At 44.2% G+C, this 20,190-nt stretch overlaps 1 protein-coding gene across 2 annotated transcripts in view; it reads left to right on the top strand.

Annotated features, from left to right (window-relative positions):
• LOC139555242 (CUB and sushi domain-containing protein 3-like) overlaps positions 1–20,190 on the top strand; it is a 773,621-nt gene that overhangs the window by 402,511 nt on the left and 350,920 nt on the right. For both annotated transcript variants that reach the window (XM_071368883.1, XM_071368882.1), the window contains exon 10: positions 4,939–5,060. In XM_071368883.1, the coding sequence (XP_071224984.1) occupies positions 4,939–5,060 (122 nt within the window). The remainder of the gene's footprint in view (positions 1–4,938; positions 5,061–20,190) is intronic.

The following is a 20,190-nucleotide window of genomic DNA, read 5'->3' as shown; positions in this document are numbered from 1 at the left end:
GCAAAATGGAGTCATGATCTGATTTGCTGAAGGGAAAGCTGGGGGTCTTGCTGGCATCCTGAAATTGGAGTAGTGGTGGTCGAGTGTTTTAGCGGCGCAAGTACTACGGTCAATGTGTTGATATAACTTCGTTAGCATTTTCTTCAAATTTGCTTTGTTAAAATCCCCAGCTACAATAAATGTGACCTCAGGACATGTGGTTTCCAGTTTGCACAAAGTCTAGTGTAGTTCCTTGAGGGCCATTGTGGAATCGGCTTGAGGGGGAATATACACGGCTGTGACTATAACCAGAAATAATTATCTTGGGAGGTAATACAGTCAGCATTCGATTGTGAGGTATTTTAGGTCGGATGAACAAAAGGTCCTGAGTTTCTGTACGTTATCACAATCACACCATGAGTAGTTAATCATGAAACATACACCCCTGCCTTTCTTCTTTCCGGAGAGTTCTTTATTCCTGTCTGAGCACTGTATTGAGAACCCAGCTGGCTGTTTGGAGGGGACAGTATATCCGGAAAGAGCCATGATTTAGTGAAGCAGAGTATGTTACAGTCCCTGATGTCTCTCAGGAAGGAGATCCTCGCCCTGAGCTCGTCTACTTTATTGTCCGGAGACTGAACATTAGTGAGTAATATACTCGGAAGTGGTGGATGGTGTGCACGCCTCCTGAGTCGGACTAAAAGTCCACTCCAAATACCTCTTCTCCGCCGGCAGACACTTAGATAAGTTCAATTGCCCTGGAGGGTACGAACAAAGGATCGAATTCTGGAAAGTCGTATTCCTGGTCGTAATCCTGGTGAGTTACCGTTTCTCTGATATCCAAAAGTTATTTCCCGGCTGCATGTAATAACGCAAATAACTTTCTGGGCTAATAATGTAAGAAATAACACAACAACAACAACAAAAATAGTTGCTTAGGAGCTAGAAGCAGAGCTGCCATGTCTGTCGGCGCCATCTTGCCTCTCTATGTCCATATGTGGTTGTCACGGTGTAAATGTGGAAACAGACCAAGACACCCTAAAGCACATTGACAGATGGAGACAGGCGGGACTAGCTAGGGAGACTGACTTTGAGGAATTTTTAATACCACTCTTCACTCATCGCTTTAGTGATACTGCTCTTGTTGTGATGACTACAGTAACAGTGAGAGAGCGAGAGAGAAAGAGAGGGAGGTGGGAGACAGAGAGTGAGAGAGATAGAGAGAGAGAGAGAGAGAGAGAGAGAGAGAGAGAGAGAGAGAGAGAGAGAGAGAGAGAGAGAGAGAGAGAGAGAGAGAGAGAGAGAGAGAGAGACAGAGAGAGACAGAGACAGAGACAGAGACAGAGACAGAGACAGAGATAGAGAGAGAGAGAGAGAGAGAGAGAGAGAGAGAGAGAGAGAGAGAGAGAGAGAGAGACAGAGAGAGACAGAGAGATGGAGAGAAACAAAATACACAGGGAGCGAGTGCGTTAAAGGGTTCATGACCTTATTACTATGCTACTGAGACACTGTGCTAGAGGGAGACATACAGGCTTGGACGTGGGGGGTGTGTGAGTGTGTAATCGGGTGTGTAAGCACCAAGTTACCAGACACTGTGTGAGGTCTCTGTCTACTATCAGGCCAGCTGCCTTCACCACTGGGTGCCAGGAGCACTGAGAACAAGACTCCCCGCGGTGGAGACAAACACAGACACACAAACAGACACACACTGAAACAGAGACACACACAAGCATACTGTACACACACAGACTCTCTCTCTTTATCTCTCTCTCTCTCTTTCTCTCTCAATTCAATTCAATTCTCTCTCGTTCTCTCTTGCTTTTGCTCTCTCTCTTTCTCTCTTTCTCTGTCTCTCCTTCTCTTTCTCTCTCTTTCTCTTTCTGTCACACAAACAAGCACATACGTACACACATCATGCAGTCCATATACACACACACACACACACACACACACAAATACACACAAACTGGCATATGTACACTACCGTTCAAAAGTTTGGGGTCACTTAGAAATGTCCTTGTTTTTGAAAGAAAAGCAAATTTTTTGTCCATTAAAATAACATCAAAATGATCAGAAATACAGTTTAGACATTGTTAATGTTGTAAATTACTATTTTATCTGGAAATGGCAGATTCTTTATGGAATATCTACATAGGCGTAGGACATTTCTAAGTCATCCCAAACTTTTGAACGGTAGTGTACAAAGAGAAAGAGACACACACATATAGCCTTCTAGAGCACCATACTATCACAGAATAATGCCCCCGATTCTCTCCTCCCTCACTGAGACCATTGTGTACGTCTGTCCCCTCTGTTTGTGTCACAGTCCCCCGATCCCCTGTCACACCTCCACCCACCTCTCCTCCTCTCCCTTCCTCTACAAAGTTTTCCGGCACTTTCTTTCTCACCGTGGTACACTGACCTTTAGATGGCCACTATATCACTGACTGGGTATCACCTGCGTGCCTGTTTGTTCCTGCGGCTAAAGGCTGCACAAACTAATTACGGAAGATGCCACTTGAAATCATGCAGAAAATTGCCTAGATCTATACATTCAGGACAGCCCAAGGGTACGCAGTGTTAATCACACATTTCTATTTAACCGTTCACTAGCGCTCTAATTTTGTCTATCTCTCTCTCTCATTATCTCTGTCTATCTTTCTCATTCTCTCTGTCTGTATCTCTCTCTCTCATTATCTCTGTCTATCTTTCTCATTCTCTCTGTCTGTATCTCTCTCTCTCATTATCTCTGTCTATCTTTCTCATTCTCTCTGTCTTTATCTCTCTCTATCTCTCTCTCATTATCTCTGTCTGTATCTCTCTCTCCCTTACTCTCTCTGTCTGTATCTCTCTATCTCTTACTCTCATTCTCTCTGTCTGTATCTATCTCTCTCTCTCTGTCTGTATATCTCTCTCTCTCTCTCTCTCTGTCTGTATCTCTCTCTCTCACTCTCTGTATATCTCTTTCACTCATTCTCTCTGTCTGTATTTCTCTCTCTCTGTCGCTTTCTGTTTCGATGAGGATCTGTTATTGCTCTCCGATAATAAGATTGTAATAGGAAGTGTGTTGCTTTTATTAAAAAGAAAATACTAATTAGCAAAGTCATATTGTGAAGAGGAAATCTTATTTCCACAATGCTCGTTGCTCTCAATGTTTCTTAATGGTATTCTCCCCATGTCAGCTAGCTGATGCTGATTAGACAGTTCATCGACTCTATGTCTATTATTTCCTGTACAGATTATTTAAAACGTTAGCGTCAGGACTCGAGAATTAAAGAGACCGTGCCATTTGTTTTATTGTATCGTACCAGCTCAAGGATATTAGATAACCTCTAAAGTGGCAGTCGTTCACATCTCCTATTATGAGCATGACTCTGACATGATAAATACCCAGGAATGACTTTCTCAGCTGCCTGGTTCACTGGCTCGTAGTACTACTGAAACACTTCTCCCCTGGAAAACATAGAAATAAAGCAACCAATCATGTAAATAAAGCAGAGAGGGAACCGGATGGTTTTTACTTCCTGCTTTAATCCTATAAGTACACTCTATTTGGCTTCCAGACAAATCAAATCAAATTGTATTCGTCACATGCGTCGAATACAACAGACCTTACAATGAAATGCTTACTTACAAACCAACAATGCAGTTTTAAGAAAATATCCCCAAAAAAGTAAGAGATAAGAATAACAAATAATTAAAGAGCAGCAGTAAATAACAATAGCGGGGCTATATACAGGGGTTACCGATACAGAGTCAATGTGCGGGGGCAAAGGTGTCGAGGTAATTGAGGTAATATGTACATGTAGGTAGAGTTATTAAAGTGACTATGCATAGATAACAACAGAGAGTAGCAGCAGCGTAGAAGATGGGGCGGGGGGGGGGGGGGGGGGGATGCAGATAGTCTGGGTAGCCATTTGATTAGCTGTTTAGGAGACTTATGGCTTCAGGGTAGAAGCTGTTTAGATGCCTCTTGGACCTAGACTTGGCGCTACGGTACCGCTTGCCGTGCGGTAGCAGAGAGAACCGTGCCAACTGAAACCATAGCTTAAGGTTCACGGTGTGGTTTTCGAATGTAGCACTCACGAGCCAAACGGGACCCTGAAAATTGTTCATAATTGTGAACAATGACGTCCATTTCATATGATATATTACGTCCTGCAAATTCTTTTGTGGGGGGATGATATGTTACAAACTCCAAACGGTACTTTATGAAATGTGAATTTGTAAGTGTTTAAGATCCCATTCAATCTCTTTAATCTTTTACTGCAGTGTTTCTTGGTCGTCTTTAACAAATCTACTTTGAAACAGAAGTAAACACCTCACACACATGGTTATGGGCTTAACAAAAGAAGACACCTGTACCATGTCACATATAGAGTTAAATGTTTGGATTTTCGAGTTTGCGTTCTAATATTACACTATATACTGTACATCACAGAAGACTCAAATATAACAAAACTGTTTGACAGAAACACTGGATTTTCTGAGGTAACAACATTCCTCCCATGGGGCCACTAGATGGCAATTTGGTCATTTGACTGCAGGAAACAAATCTGGTTCAGATAGCAGCAGGCAGAATATTTAAAAGTATAATTCTTGGTAGGAATCTTAGGGCCATTCAACCTGACTTTCTCGATGTTCTGCCGATATTTCATTAATACGAGCATTCAATGTGAGCCAAATCCGTAGACCTAAAGTGCTGTCTTACACACACACACACACACACACACACACACACACACACACACACACACACACACACACACACACACACACACACACACACACACACACACACACACACCCTGTGGCATTTGGCAACATCTGTCTCTAATTAACCACAACTTTTGTGTTTGCCAGGTTGTTAAATGTCAAAATGTTAAATTAATAACCATTATTATTTATTTCTCTCTCCTTCTCTTTCTATCTCTCCATCTCTTTTTCATTTTGTTACAGTGAAAACATGCGGATCTAATCTTCAAGGTCCTGCTGGTACATTCACTTCTCCCAACTTCCCCATCCAGTATGAGTCCAACGCTCAGTGTGTCTGGATTCTCACCGCCACCAACCCCAACAAGGTAGGCTGCACTAACCAACAGAGAGAGAGAGAGAGAGAGAGAGAGAGAGAGAGAGAGAGAGAGAGAGAGAGAGAGAGAGAGAGAGAGAGAGAGAGAGAGAGAGAGAGAGAGAGAGAGAGAGAGAGAGAGAGAGAGAGAGAGAGAGAGAGAGAGAGAGAGAGAGAGAGAGAGAGAGAGAGCGAGAGAGAGAGATGTTGTACTGAAATGTAATATTAATCCTACAAAATAGTGTTAATGTGTTATTACGCAGGCCAACCCTTGGGAAATGCCCTGTAGTCCTAACTCTATTCCATATATAGTGCACTGCATTTGACCAGAGCCCTCGCCCTATTCAATATATAGTGCACTGCTTTTGACCAGATCCCTCATCCAGTGATGATCCAGTAGGGAGGCAGGTGAAGACCCTTTACCTGCTCCTCCTGGCCTTCCATAAGATCTGCCTCTGCCCTCTCTCTCTCCTCTCTCTCTCCTCTGCCCTCTCTCTCTCCTCTCTCTCTCCTCTGTCCCATCCTCTCTCTCTCCTCTCTCTTTCCTCTGCCCTCTCTCTCTCTCCTCTCTCTTTCCTCTGCCCTCTCTCTCTCTCCTCTCTCTTTCCTCTGCCCTCTCTCTCTCTCCTCTCTCTCTCCTTTGTCCCACCCTCTCTCTCTCCATCTCTCTTTCCTCTGCCCTCTCCCTCCTCTGCCCTCTCTCTCTCCTCTGTCCCACCTCTCTTTCTCTCTCTCCCTCTCTCTTTCCTCTGCCATCTCTCTCTCCTCTGCCCTCTCTCTCTCCTCTCTCTCTCCTCTGTCCCATCCTCTCTCTCTCCTCTCTCTTTCCTCTGCCCTCTCTCTCTCTCCTCTCTCTTACCTCTGCCCTCTCTCTCTCTCCTCTCTCTCTCCTTTGTCCCACCCTCTCTCTCTCCATCTCTCTTTCCTCTGCCCTCTCTCTCTCCTCTGCCCTCTCTCTCTCCTCTCTCTCTCCTCTGTCCCACCCTCTCTTTCTCTCTCTCCCTCTCTCTTTCCTCTGCCCTCTCTCTCTCCTCTGCCCTCTCTCTCTCCTCTCTCTCCTCTGTCCCACCCTCTCTCTCTCTCCCTCTCTCTTTCCTCTGCCCTCTCTCTCTCCATCACCCCAGCCGTACAGTGTGTTCAAGGCTCCACATGCTGTTTTATGTGAGGCTGGATGATGGCATTTGCTAGTTACTGTAGTTATATTGTTGGGCAGTGTATTTTTATTTGCAGGGTTCCTCCTTTAACGGGTGTACTTGAGTTTAATCCACAGCGTTGACATGTGCGCACTAGAACACTGCAGAGAGATTGTGTGTGTGTATGTGTGTGTCTTTTTGTGTGTGTCTGTGGGTGTTTGTGGGTGCACACGTGTGTGTTTGTGTGCCTGGGTGTATCCTCCAGAAGGGTGGTGATTGGGGGGTCGAGGGTTCTCCTGGTTTTATGGGATCCCATACTGTGGCTCTGCTGTCTGTTACCTCTCAGAGGTGTACTCAGAGAGAGAGAGAAAGGGAGATGTGTGAAGGGAGAGGGGGATAGAGACTGAAAGGGAGGGAGGAAGGGAGGGGGAGAGAGAGGGAGAGAGGGGGAGAGAGATCATGCACATCATTACAACACTGTATATGTACACAATATGACATTTGAAAATGTCTTTATTCTTTTGGAACTTTTGTGAGTGTAATGTTTACTGTACATTTTTTATTGTTTATTTCAATTTAGTTTATTATCTTTTTCACTTGCTTTGGCAATGTAAACATACATTTTCCATGCCAATAAAGCCCTTCAATTGAAATTGAAAAACATTGAGAGAGATAGACAGTGAGAGAGACAGTGAGAGAGACAGTGAGAGAGACAGTGAGAGAGACAGTGAGAGAGACTGTGAGAGAGACTGTGAGAGAGACAATGAGAGAGGCTGTGAGAGAGACAGTGAGAGAGACAGTGAGAGAGACAGTGAGAGAGACAATGAGAGAGACAGTGAGAGAGACAATGAGAGAGACAGTGAGAGAGACAGTGAGAGAGACAATGAGAGAGACAGTGAGAGAGAAAGAGACAGAGAGAGACAGTGAGAGAGACAGTGAGAGAGACAGTGAGAGAGACAGTGAGAGAGAAAATGAGAGAGACAGTGAGAGAGAAAGAGACAGAGAGAGACAGTGAGAGAGACAGTGAGAGAGACAGTGAGAGAGACAATGAGAGAGACAGTGAGAGAGAAAGAGACAGAGAGAGACAGTGAGAGAGACAGTGAGAGAGACAATGAGAGAGAAAGTGAGAGAGAAAGAGACAGAGAGAGACAGTGAGAGAGACTGTGAGAGAGGCTGTGAGAGAGACAGTGAGAGAGAAAGAGACAGAGAGAGACAGTGAGAGAGACTGTGAGAGAGGCTGTGAGAGAGACAGTGAGAGAGACAGAGACAGTGAGAGAGACAGTGAGAGAGACAGTGAGAGAGACAGAGACAGAGAGAGAGAGTGCAGGAATGGGGAGAGAGAAAGAAGAAAAAAGACAGAGAGAAAGACAGAGAGAGACTTATAAGAGAGAAAAACTGATAGCAAGAGAGACTGAGTGAATGAGAGAGCGAGGGAGGAAGAGAGAGGAGAGGAAGAGAGAGGAGAAGAAGAGAGAGGAGAGGAAGAGAGAGGGGAGGAAGAGAGAGGAGAGGAAGAGAGAGGAGAGGTAGAGAGAGGAGAGGGAGAGAGAGGAGAGGAAGAGAGAGGGGATGAAGAGAGAGGAGAGGAAGAGAGAGGGGAGGAAGAGAGAGGAGAGGAAGAGAGAGGAGAGGAAGAGAGAGGGGAGGAAAAGAGAGGAGAGGAAGAGAGAGGAGAGGAAGCGAGAGGAGAGGAAGAGAGAGGGGAGGTAGAGACAGTTGAGGTAGAGAGAGGAGAGGAAGAGAGAGGGGAGGTAGAGACAGTCGAGGTAGAGACAGTCGAGGTAGAGAGGAGAGGAAGAGAGAGGAGAGGAAGAGGAAGAGAGAGGAGAGGAAGAGAGAGGAGAGGAAGAGAGGAGGGGTAGAGAGAGGAGAAGAAGAGAAAGGAGGGGAAGAGAGAGGGGAGGAAGAGAGAGGGGAGGTAGAGACAGGAGAGGAAGAGAGAGGATAGGAAGAGAGAGGGGAGGAAGAGAGAGGGGAGGAAGAGAGAGGAGAGGTAGAGACAGTTGAGGAAGAGAGAGGGGAGGTAGAGACAGTCGAGGAAGAGAGAGGGGAGGTAGAGACAGTCGAGGAAGAGAGAGGGGAGGTAGAGACAGTCGAGGAAGAGAGAGGAGATGTAGAGACAGTCGAGGAAGACAGAGGAGAGGAAGAGAGAGGAGAGGAAGAGAGAGGAGAGGTAGAGAGAGGAGAGGTAGAGACAGTCGAGGAAGAGAGAGGGGAGGAAGAGAGAGGAGAGGAAGAGAGAGGGGAGGTAGAGAGAGGGGAGGTAGAGACAGTCGAGGAAGAGAGAGGGGGGGTAGAGACAGTCGAGGAAGGCTGTTGTAAAGGGAAATGATGGACCTACAGGGAGCTGTTAGTGATGAACACAGCAGCCCCACATGGCACCTGGATTGATTCAGCTCATAACCACATTTGTAATAAAAGAGGGTGGAAGAGCCCTGCGATCGCTGTCTCCAAAGACCCCGGGCAGCGGCATGCCTCGTAATTGATATGAGTAATTGACAATTATTTATCCACAGGCGATGACTGAAGGATTCAGGAACAAATTAAACATGTCATTACCCAGAGCAAATATCAAACAGCAGCGCTCGTAACGGGGCAGAATGAGGGCGATAAAGTGGAAATGCAGTCTTATGGCTAGCCAATGTTTTAGCTACATGTAGGCCTGTGTATTCATTCACATTCTCTTTGTACGGTTGTTTGCAGAGGTGGGTCAGAACACATCCAAATATTCTGTATAAATTATTTAAAAAATATTTATGAATATCTGTATATTTTAGCTCAATTACTGTATATTCAGGTGCCATATACTGTATCACCACAGACCTGGGTAAGATTGTAAATGAAATCTTTCAAATACTTTGATTGTTTTCTTGAGTCTGAGGAAAGACAGAGAGACTTACGGGACTATTCTGTTGGTTCCATTGTGGCAGGCAACCTCAATCAAGCACAGATACATTACTCCCCAGATTTTACAATACCATGATCCCAGGCCTGATTGTTCCCTTACGTAGGGACAGTGTGTGTTCTCTACTGGGTGTTACTTTTGATATGAAGTTAGATACTCACTTTGAACTCATGGTTTTGTCAAAGCTAAAATGTTACTGTCCAGTCATAAAGTAGGAGAACAAACCAATTTCTCCCTCCATTCAATGTCATGTACTGACCTTCCCTATCGCCTGTCGCCTCTGTCGCCTGTCGCCTCTGTCGCCTGTCGCCTCTGTTGCCTGTCGCCTCTGTCGCCTCTGTCGCCTGTCGCCTCTGTCGCCTGTCGCCTCTGTCGCATGTCGCCTCTGTCGCCTGTCGCCTCTGTCGCCTGTCGCCTCTGTCGCCTGGTGCCTGTCGCCTCTGTCGCCTCTGTCGCCTCTGTCGCCTGGCGCCTCTGTCGCCTGTCGCCTGATAGGTGATACTAAGGATTTCGCTGCATTGTCGCTGCATTGCATCATGTCACGTCAGATCTGTGATCACCTCAAGGAAGGAAGGAAGGAATAAAGGAAGGAATAAAGGAATAAAGGAAGGAAGGAAACCACTGGTCACACCATGGCATTTTAACGTGAACATTTTCAGTAATATTTAATAATACAGAGTCCATGATAACTTGGCTATATAGACGTGGTACCAGTACCGAGTCAATGATAACTTGACTATATAGACTTGGTACCAGTACAGAGTCCATGATAACTTGGCTATATAGATGGGGTACCAGTACAGAGTCAATGAAAACTTGGCTATATAGACAGGGTACCAGTACAGAGTCCATTATAACTTGGCTATATAGACAGGGTACCAGTACAGAGTCCATGATAACTTGGCTATATAGATGGGGTACCAGTACCGAGTCAATGATAACTTGGCTATATAGACAGGGTACCAGTACAGAGTCAATGATAACTTGGCTATATAGACAGGGTACCAGTACAGAGTCAATGAAAACTTGGCTATATAGACAGGGTACCAGTACAGCGTCCATGATAACTTGGCTATATAGACGTGGTACCAGTACAGAGTCCATTATAACTTGGCTATATAGACAGGGTACCAGTACAGAGTCCATTATAACTTGGCTATATAGACGTGGTACCAGTACAGAGTCCATTATAACTTGGCTATATAGACAGGGTACCAGTACAGCGTCCATGATAACTTGGCTATATAGACGGGGTACCAGTACAGAGTCCATTATAACTTGGCTATATAGACAGGGTACCAGTACAGAGTCCATGATAACTTGGCTATATAGATGGGGTACCAGTACCGAGTCAATGATAACTTGGCTATATAGACAGGGTACCAGTACAGAGTCCATTATAACTTGGCTATATAGACAGGGTACCAGTACAGAGTCCATTATAACTTGGCTATATAGACAGGGTACCAGTACAGAGTCAATGAAAACTTGGCTATATAGACAGGGTACCAGTACAGAGTCCATTATAACTTGGCTATATAGACGTGGTACCAGTATAGCGTCCATGATAACTTGACTATATAGACGGGGTACCAGTACAGAGTCCATTATAACTTGGCTATATAGACAGGGTACCAGTACAGAGTCAATGATAACTTGGCTATATAGACGTGGTACCAGTACAGAGTCAATGATAACTTGGCTATATAGACGGGGTACCAGTACAGAGTCAATGATAACTTGGCTATATAGACGGGGTACCAGTACAGAGTCAATGATAACTTGGCTATATAGACAGGGTACCAGTACTGAGTCAATGATAACTTGGCTATATAGACGTGGTACCAGTACAGAGTCAATGATAACTTGGCTATATAGACTTGGTACCAGTACAGAGTCCATGATAACTTGGCTATATAGACAGGGTACCAGCACTGAGTCAATGATAACTTGGCTATATAGACGTGGTACCAGTACAGAGTCCATTATAACTTGGCTATATAGACAGGGTACCAGCACTGAGTCAATGATAACTTGGCTATATAGACAGGCTACCAGTACAGAGTCAATGAAAACTTGGCTATATAGACAGGGTACCAGTACAGCGTCCATGATAACTTGGCTATATAGACGGGGTACCAGTACAGAGTCCATTATAACTTGGCTATATAGACAGGGTACCAGTACAGAGTCAATGATAACTTGGCTATATAGACGTGGTACCAGTACAGCGTCCATGATAACTTGGCTATATAGACGTGGTACCAGTACAGAGTCAATGATAACTTGGCTATATAGACAGGGTACGAGTACAGAGTCCATGATAACTTGGCTATATAGATGGGTTACCAGTACAGAGTCCATGATACCTTGGCTATATAGACGGGGTACCAGTACTGAGTCGCTGTGCAGGGCTACGAGGTGATTGAGGTATATATGTACATGTAGGGGTAAAGTGACTAGGCAACAGGATAGATAATAGACAGTAGCAGCAGTTTACTGTAGGTAGGGGTAAAGTGACTAGGCAACAGGATAGATAATAGACAGTAACAGCAGTATACTGTAGGTAGGGGTAAAGTGACTAGACAACAGGATAGATAATACACAGTAACAGCAGTATACTGTAGGTAGGGGTAAAGTGACTAGGCAACAGAATACATCATTAACAGTAGCAGCAGTATACTGTAGGTAGGGGTAAAGTGACTAGGCAACAGAATACATCATTAACAGTAGCAGCAGTATACTGTAGGTAGGGGTAAAGTGACTAGGCAACAGAATACATCATTAACAGTAGCAGCAGTATACTGTAGGTAGGGGTAAAGTGACTAGGCAACAGAATACATCATTAACTGTAGCAGCAGTATACTGTAGGTAGGGGTAAAGTGACTAGGCAACAGAATACATCATTAACAGTAGCAGCAGTATACTGTAGGTAGGGGTAAAGTGACTAGGCAACAGAATACATCATTAACAGTAGCAGCAGTATACTGTAGGTAGGGGTAAAGTGACTAGGCAACAGAATACATCATTAACAGTAGCAGCAGTATACTGTAGGTAGGGGTAAAGTGACTAGGCAACAGAATACATCATTAACAGTAGCAGCAGTATACTGTAGGTAGGGGTAAAGTGACTAGGCAACAGAATACATCATTAACAGTAGCAGCAGTATACTGTAGGTAGGGGTAAAGTGACTAGACAACAGGATACATAATTAACAGTAGCAGCAGCATATGTGATGAATCAAAAGAGTTACTGTAAAAAGTGTCAATGCAGATAGTCCAGGTAGCTCTTTGATGAACTATTTAGCAGTTTTATGGCTTGGGGGTAGAAGGTGTTCAGCAGTTTTATGGCTTGGGGGTAGAAGGTGTTCAGCAGTTTTATGGCTTGGGGGTAGAAGGTGTTCAGCAGTTTTATGGCTTGGGGGTAGAAGGTGTTCAGCAGTTTTATGGCTTGGGGGTAGAAGGTGTTCAGCAGTTTTATGGCTTGGGGGTAGAAGGTGTTCAGCAGTTTTATGGCTTGGGGGTAGAAGCTGTTCAGCAGTTTTATGGCTTGGGGGTAGAAGCTGTTCAGCAGTTTTATGGCTTGGGGGTAGACGCTGTTCAGCAGTTTTATGGCTTGGGGGTAGAAGGTGTTCAGCAGTTTTATGGCTTGGGGGTAGAAGCTGTTCAGCAGTTTTATGGCTTGGGGGTAGAAGCTGTTCAGCAGTTTTATGGCTTGGGGGTAGAAGCTGTTCAGCAGTTTTATGGCTTGGGGGTAGAAGGTGTTCAGCAGTTTTATGGCTTGGGGGTAGAAGGTGTTCAGCAGTTTTATGGCTTGGGGGTAGAAGGTGTTCAGCAGTTTTATGGCTTGGGGGTAGAAGCTGTTCAGCAGTTTTATGGCTTGGGGGTAGAAGCTGTTCAGCAGTTTTATGGCTTGGGGGTAGACGCTGTTCAGCAGTTTTATGGCTTGGGGGTAGAAGGTGTTCAGCAGTTTTATGGCTTGGGGGTAGAAGCTGTTCAGCAGTTTTATGGCTTGGGGGTAGAAGCTGTTCAGCAGTTTTATGGCTTGGGGGTAGAAGCTGTTCAGCAGTTTTATGGCTTGGGGGTAGAAGGTGTTCAGCAGTTTTATGGCTTGGGGGTAGAAGGTGTTCAGCAGTTTTATGGCTTGGGGGTAGAAGGTGTTCAGCAGTTTTATGGCTTGGGGGTAGAAGGTGTTCAGCAGTTTTATGGCTTGGGGGTAGAAGGTGTTCAGCAGTTTTATGGCTTGGGGGTAGAAGGTGTTCAGCAGTTTTATGGCTTGGGGGTAGAAGGTGTTCAGCAGTTTTATGGCTTGGGGGTAGAAGGTGTTCAGCAGTTTTATGGCTTGGGGGTAGAAGGTGTTCAGCAGTTTTATGGCTTGGGGGTAGAAGGTGTTCAGCAGTTTTATGGCTTGGGGGTAGAAGGTGTTCAGCAGTTTTATGGCTTGGGGGTAGAAGGTGTTCAGCAGTTTTATGGCTTGGGGGTAGAAGGTGTTCAGCAGTTTTATGGCTTGGGGGTAGAAGGTGTTCAGCAGTTTTATGGCTTGGGGGTAGAAGCTGTTCAGCAGTTTTATGGCTTGGGGGTAGAAGGTGTTCAGCAGTTTTATGGCTTGGGGGTAGAAGGTTGGTTCCAAATGTGGTGCATCGGTACCTCTAGCAGTGCGCTAGCAGAGAGAGTCTATGACTTTGGTGGCTGGAGTCTTTGATCATTTTTATGGCCTTCCTCTGACACAGACTGATATAGAGGTCCTGGGTGGCAGGGAGCTTGGCCCCAGTGATGTACTGGGCCGTACGCACTACCCTCTGTAGCGCCTTGAGGTCGGATGCCAAACAGTTACCATACCAAGCGGTGATGCCACCAGTCAAGATGCTCTCAATGGAACTTTTTGAGGATCTGCCCAATATTTTTAGCCTCCTGAGGTGGAAGAGGCATTGTCGTGCCTTCTTCATGACTGTGTTGGTGTGTTTTGAACATGTTAATTCCTTAGTGATCTGGACATTGAGGAGCTTGAATCTCTCAACCCGCTCCACTACAGCTCTGTCAATGTGGATGGGGGTGTGCTCGGCCCTCTGTTTCCTGTATTCCACGATCATCTCCTTTGTCTTGCTGAAGTTGAGGGACAGGTTGTTGTCCTGGCATAACACGTTTGCAAACCCTGCCATATCCGACGAGTGTCAGAGACGGCCTAGTAGGATTCGATCTTAGTCCTGTATTGCTGCTTTGCCTGTTTATGACTCACTGGAGGGCGTAGTAGGATTTAGTGTCCCGCTCCTTGAAAACTGCAGCTCTAGCCTTTAGCTCAGTGCGGATGTTGCCTGTAGTCCATGGCTTTTGGTTGGGATATGTACGTACAGTCACTGTGGGGATGTCGTCGTCGAGGCACTTATTAATGAAGCCGGTGATTGATGTGGTAAATTGCTTAATGTTACCGGATAAATCCTGGAACATTCCAGCCTGTGCTAGTGAAACATTGAGCACATCACTGGTACTTCCTGGTTTCGTTTTTTCATGTAAGTAGGAATCAGGAGGCTATATTTATGGTCAAATGTGCCAATGGGAGGGCGAGGGAAAGCCTTGTAGGCATTTATGTGTGTGGAGTGATAAACTTTGGTTAATTAACTTTTATTTGTTGCCCGTAGTTGCACAGTTTTTACCTCAGTAAAAATGATGTAAAACTAATTTCAGTTTTCCTACACTAAAATCAGCAGAAAATGGTTTTCTTATGGCCCGATACAGCTCAATGAGTGCGGTCTTAGTGCCAGCATCGTTTTGTGGTAATAAATAAACAGCTATGAAAAATATAGATGAAAACTCTATTTGTAAATAGTATGGTCTGCAGCTTATCATGATGTATTCTAACTCAGGCAAGAAAACTCAAAACTTCCTTAACATTAGAGATTGCTCACCAGCTGTTGTTAACAAAAGGACACACCCTTCCCCCTTAATCTTACCCGAGGCTGCAGACCATTATTGACAATGCGATAAGCGATAAGTATCGTCTGCCTCTGCACCATCGCTTCCTCTTCCTAGTCCGGGGGATTAAGGCATAGTCCAGAGTAAGCAGAACGTCCAGAGTAGAAATTGTCATTCAAATCGAGGTTAGTGATTGCTGTTATGATCTGCAGAAGCTGTTTTCGTTCATAGGATATTATGGCGGAGACATTATGTACCAAAAAAGATCCGATCAGCTTAAAAAAACACACAAAATAGCAGTTGGTCAGGAGCCCATAAAACGGCTGCTATCCATCCATTGCAGCTCCCTCTCAACCAGTAACAAATATCAAATATCAAAGCTAAGCAGGGCTTGGTTAAAATCCTGTATGGGAGACCAAAGTTCAACTGTAGATGTAGATAGATCAACTTTCCAGTAGGAGGTGCTGTCCAGCCTACTATTTTTTCATCTGATAGTGGACATAACGTTGAAGATCAGACGTTGTTTCAAAGGTACAAATTCAACATATTTTATACAAAATTAGTTGAAAATTCGTTAGAATGATGACATAAACCTGTGGTTGAAATTCCACCCTCAAAATAACAGTCCAAATAAATGAGTATTTTCCATGTAGATTCCATGTCACAATATGTTAATGTTGATTGGGGCCTCCCGAGTGGCCCAGAAATCTAAGGCACTGCATCGCAGTTCTAGAGGAGTCACTACAGACCAGGGTTCGATCCCGGTCTGTATCACAACCGGCCGTGATCGGGAGTCCCGTAGGGCGGCACACAATTGGCGTAGCATCGTCCGAGTTAGGGCAGGGTTTGGCCAGGGGGGCGATTTATTTGGCTCATGATGCTCTAGCGACTCCTTGTGGCGAGCCGGGCGCCTGCAGGCTGACCTCGGTTTTCAGTTGAACGGTGTTTCCTCCGACACGTTGTGGCGGCTGGCTTCTGGGTTAAGTGGACGGTTGCTAATAGGCGAGGTTTGGCGTGTCATGTTTCATAGGACACATGACTCGACCTTCACCTCCCGAGCCCGTTGGGGAGTTGCAGCGATGAGACAAGATCGAAATTGGGGAGAAAAAGGAGGTAAAATACCCAAAAATGTAAATGAAATAATAACAAATAAATAACATTGATTCAACCAGTTTGTGCCAAGTGGGAAGAAAGGGATGAATTTAGAAATATTCAAACTAGACCCTTGTCACAAACCTGCAATGACCAGCCCACAAGCACTCCGTCTGACTAGATGAGAGTACCAATGCACTGGCCTGACTATTACAGGATCCATGGCCAGGGCCAGAAACATAAAACCTACAAGAGCCTTAAAGTTTAGTCCTGGCAGTTAGTTTCTTACCCTAAAGTTACATTTTGAGACACTCCTGAATGTTCAGGAGGCTGTTATGAAATTGTTTGGATATATTCCCATGTCAATGATGGATGGAAGGGAGCCTTGTGGTGCCATAGAGATGTTGTCTTCCATTTTGACAGTTTTTTGAGGGGTTGGCATTTTACCATTTTGAAAAATCTGGGACAGAGCCGGAAAAACTGTGGAGAAGTCGTTTTTGTTTCTGCACGGCCTCGGTTTTTGGCATGTTGTTTTCAATAAATCAAGAGTATTTTTTCATTTAGTGTTCTGAAAGAGTTTAGATATTTTTGGACAAATGACCCTCAAGATTTAATTTGACGTAAACAAAATCTGGCAGTAAATGTTGACTTTTATATATATATATATATATATATATATATGAATAATTAGTAACACATGATGCTTCATCTATCAAGTCTGTTTTAGCATCAGAAACCACTTTAAGTTGATCTGACTGAAAAGGAGACAGTTATAGCTTTGCTTCCAGCTACCTTTTTTCAATTTGTGCCGTAGCTCTCGTGGAGGATCTTTAAAAACGAGTTCTGACAACATTAAAACACATCACACAACCACTACAATCTCTTAAAACTATAAGGGTTGATTTCCTGGACCAAGAAGCACTTCCAAGGAAATTCTCCATTGAACCTGCTTTTTAGTCCACCATTAGGCTTACTCTGGGTCCGGGAAACCTAATTTTATCTCCAATACTTAGTAATAGAAGTTAACCAATACACTGCAGTTTTTTATACAAACCTTGTGGCCTTATTGCTCCTTAAAATGAACAACTCAGTCTTGTATATTATCGAGTAAATGTTGACAAAAACCATGTAGTATTCTTAATTATAGAAATTCTTTCCCCAAAACGTGTAATGAGCTTCAAATCACTTCCCTGAAAAAAACTTGATGTAAAAGTGAAATGATTTATTTTCGAAATGTCGCAGCAGCGTCTCAGTGGCTAGATCACAATGCCCTCTTCCTTGAGGTAAGAAATTGGTAATGGCTGCTTACAGCACGGAACAATATTGCTTCATTTATTTTTGTCAGACACTATTTTAGAGCACCAATTTATTTATATTGCGTTCCCTGTTTTAACCTTGGTGGGAGAGAATTGCAGGGTGTTGTGCCTTAATTCAATTTTCAGACATTAGTCCACCTACCTCTCTCTCTCTCTCTGCGACAGCACTCTTGTGATGTTTTAAACGGACGCCCTGGTTCTGCCAGTTTAGAGCCGCATACAACGTCATTGCTGCTGCAAGGCCTTTCCTTTTGCTGGGGAAAATAAAAAACTGTTCAATTCAGGGAGTGTTTGAGACCAGCCTGATCTCAATACGTAACTTTTGCGTCATAACGTAAACACCGCGTTACACAATGGGAGACGTCATACAGAGACAATATACAGTTAATAGAATGTTTATTTTATTGCCTATCATGCAGAACATACCATGATACAATGTTCATCCTGTTGCCTGTTAGGTGTATTCAAACAGTCAAGTTGCCACCATCACTACATCGGAAGTTATCACATTCAGTTAATGGCCAATGTGTATTACTGTTTATTACTGTGTATTACTGTGTGAAGGACAAGGGTCAGAGTACTCATAGGTTGTGTCCCAATTCTCTCTCCTTTCTCCTGAAGTGTTCACTCGTTCACTACTCTCCAGAAACGTAAAATAATAGGTTTTAGTGTAGACATGGGCTAGAGGGAGTTTTCATTTACCAGTCACTGCCTTTTTAAATCCAACAAGTGCACACTTTAGGGGGAAGGAGAGATAATTGGGACATAGCCATAGACTTACTCATCCTGCTTCTTCCCTGCATCAGAGTAGTTATTAACCCGACATACTAGTGTAGAATGTGCAGATGCTTATCAGTAAGAGAGGTGTGTTATCTAGCCCCCACATCCATCGAGCTCAAATCCTATCCTGTTACATCTCCACATTGGTCTCCCTCCAGAGATTGATGGTTTGTTGGAATATTGACCTCACAGGAAGCAGTTATGGTGAAGGTGAAACATGTTACATGTTTCCATTATGTTGACTAACATTCTATAGAGACAGAGGGTTTGACTTTGACCTAACACTCCTTAGAGACAGAGGGTTTGACTTTGACCTAACACTCCTTAGAGACAGAGGGTTTGACTTTGACCTAACACTCCTTAGAGACAGAGGGTTTGACTTTGGCCTAACACTCCTTAGAGACAGAGGGTTTGACTTTGACCTAACACTCCTTAGAGACAGAGGGTTTGACTTTAACCTAACACTCCTTAGAGACAGAGGGTTTGACTTTGACCTAACACTCCTTAGAGACAGAGGGTTTGACTTTAACCTAACACTCCTTAGAGACAGAGGGTTTGACTTTGACCTAACACTCCTTAGAGACAGAGGGTTTGACTTTGACCTAACACTCCTTAGAGACAGAGGGTTTGACTTTGACCTAACACTCCTTAGAGACAGAGGGTTTGACTTTGACCTAACACTCCTTAGAGACAGAGGGTTTGACTTTGACCTAACACTCCTTAGAGACAGAGGGTTTGACTTTGACCTAACACTCCTTAGAGACAGAGGGTTTGACTTTGACCTAACACTCCTTAGAGACAGAGGGTTTGACTTTGACCTAACACTCCTTAGAGACAGAGGGTTTGACTTTGACCTAACACTCCTTAGAGACAGAGGGTTTGACTTTGACCTAACACTCCTAGAGACAGAGGGTTTGACTTTAACCTAACACTCCTTAGAGACAGAGGGTTTGACTTTAACCTAACACTCCTTAGAGACAGAGGGTTTGACTTTGACCTAACACTCCTTAGAGACAGAGGGTTTGACTTTGACCTAACACTCCTTAGAGACAGAGGGTTTGACTTTAACCTAACACTCCTTAGAGACAGAGGGTTTGACTTTGACCTAACACTCCTTAGAGACAGAGGGTTTGACTTTGACCTAACACTCCTTAGAGACAGAGGGTTTGACTTTGACCTAACACTCCTTAGAGACAGAGGGTTTGACTTTAACCTAACACTCCTTAGAGACAGAGGGTTTGACTTTGACCTAACACTCCTTAGAGACAGAGGGTTTGACTTTAACCTAACACTCCTTAGAGACAGAGGGTTTGACTTTGACCTAACACTCCTTAGAGACAGAGGGTTTGACTTTGACCTAACACTCCTTAGAGACAGAGGGTTTGACTTTAACCTAACACTCCTTAGAGACAGAGGGTTTGACTTTGACCTAACACTCCTTAGAGACAGAGGGTTTGACTTTAACCTAACACTCCTTAGAGACAGAGGGTTTGACTTTAACCTAACACTCCTTAGAGACAGAGGGTTTGACTTTGACCTAACACTCCTTAGAGACAGGGGGTTTGACTTTGACCTAACACTCCTTAGAGACAGGGGGTTTGACTTTAACCTAACACTCCTTAGAGACAGGGGGTTTGACTTTGTCACCATTTCCAATTAAAGTAGATTGTGTCGAGGGACTTAGTGAAACTAAGTGTTAACAAAGATGATAGAAGACAGGAGATAGAGGACTAGAGATAGTGGTGACAAACATTGTCGGGAAAGGCCCAGCAGATGCTTCGTTAATGTATAGCTCAGTTAACCCTGGTAATCCTGTCAGCACACTACCTCTAAACAAGCTTTACATGATCCCACAAGCCACCAGCTCTGACGTGATGGTGGCTTGTGGGAAGTTAAAAAAATGTATATAATATATAAATAAAATATCTCCTACATTACAGTCTTATTTGATGACATCCCCAGGAGATGAAATGCACGCAGACACATTTTGATGTTTTTGAAGTTGAAA

The sequence above is a fragment of the Salvelinus alpinus genome, chromosome 26 (assembly GCF_045679555.1).
Source record: "Salvelinus alpinus chromosome 26, SLU_Salpinus.1, whole genome shotgun sequence".
In the NCBI taxonomy this organism is placed as follows: domain Eukaryota; kingdom Metazoa; phylum Chordata; class Actinopteri; order Salmoniformes; family Salmonidae; genus Salvelinus; species Salvelinus alpinus.
This window is presented reverse-complemented; position numbering and strand designations above follow the sequence as displayed.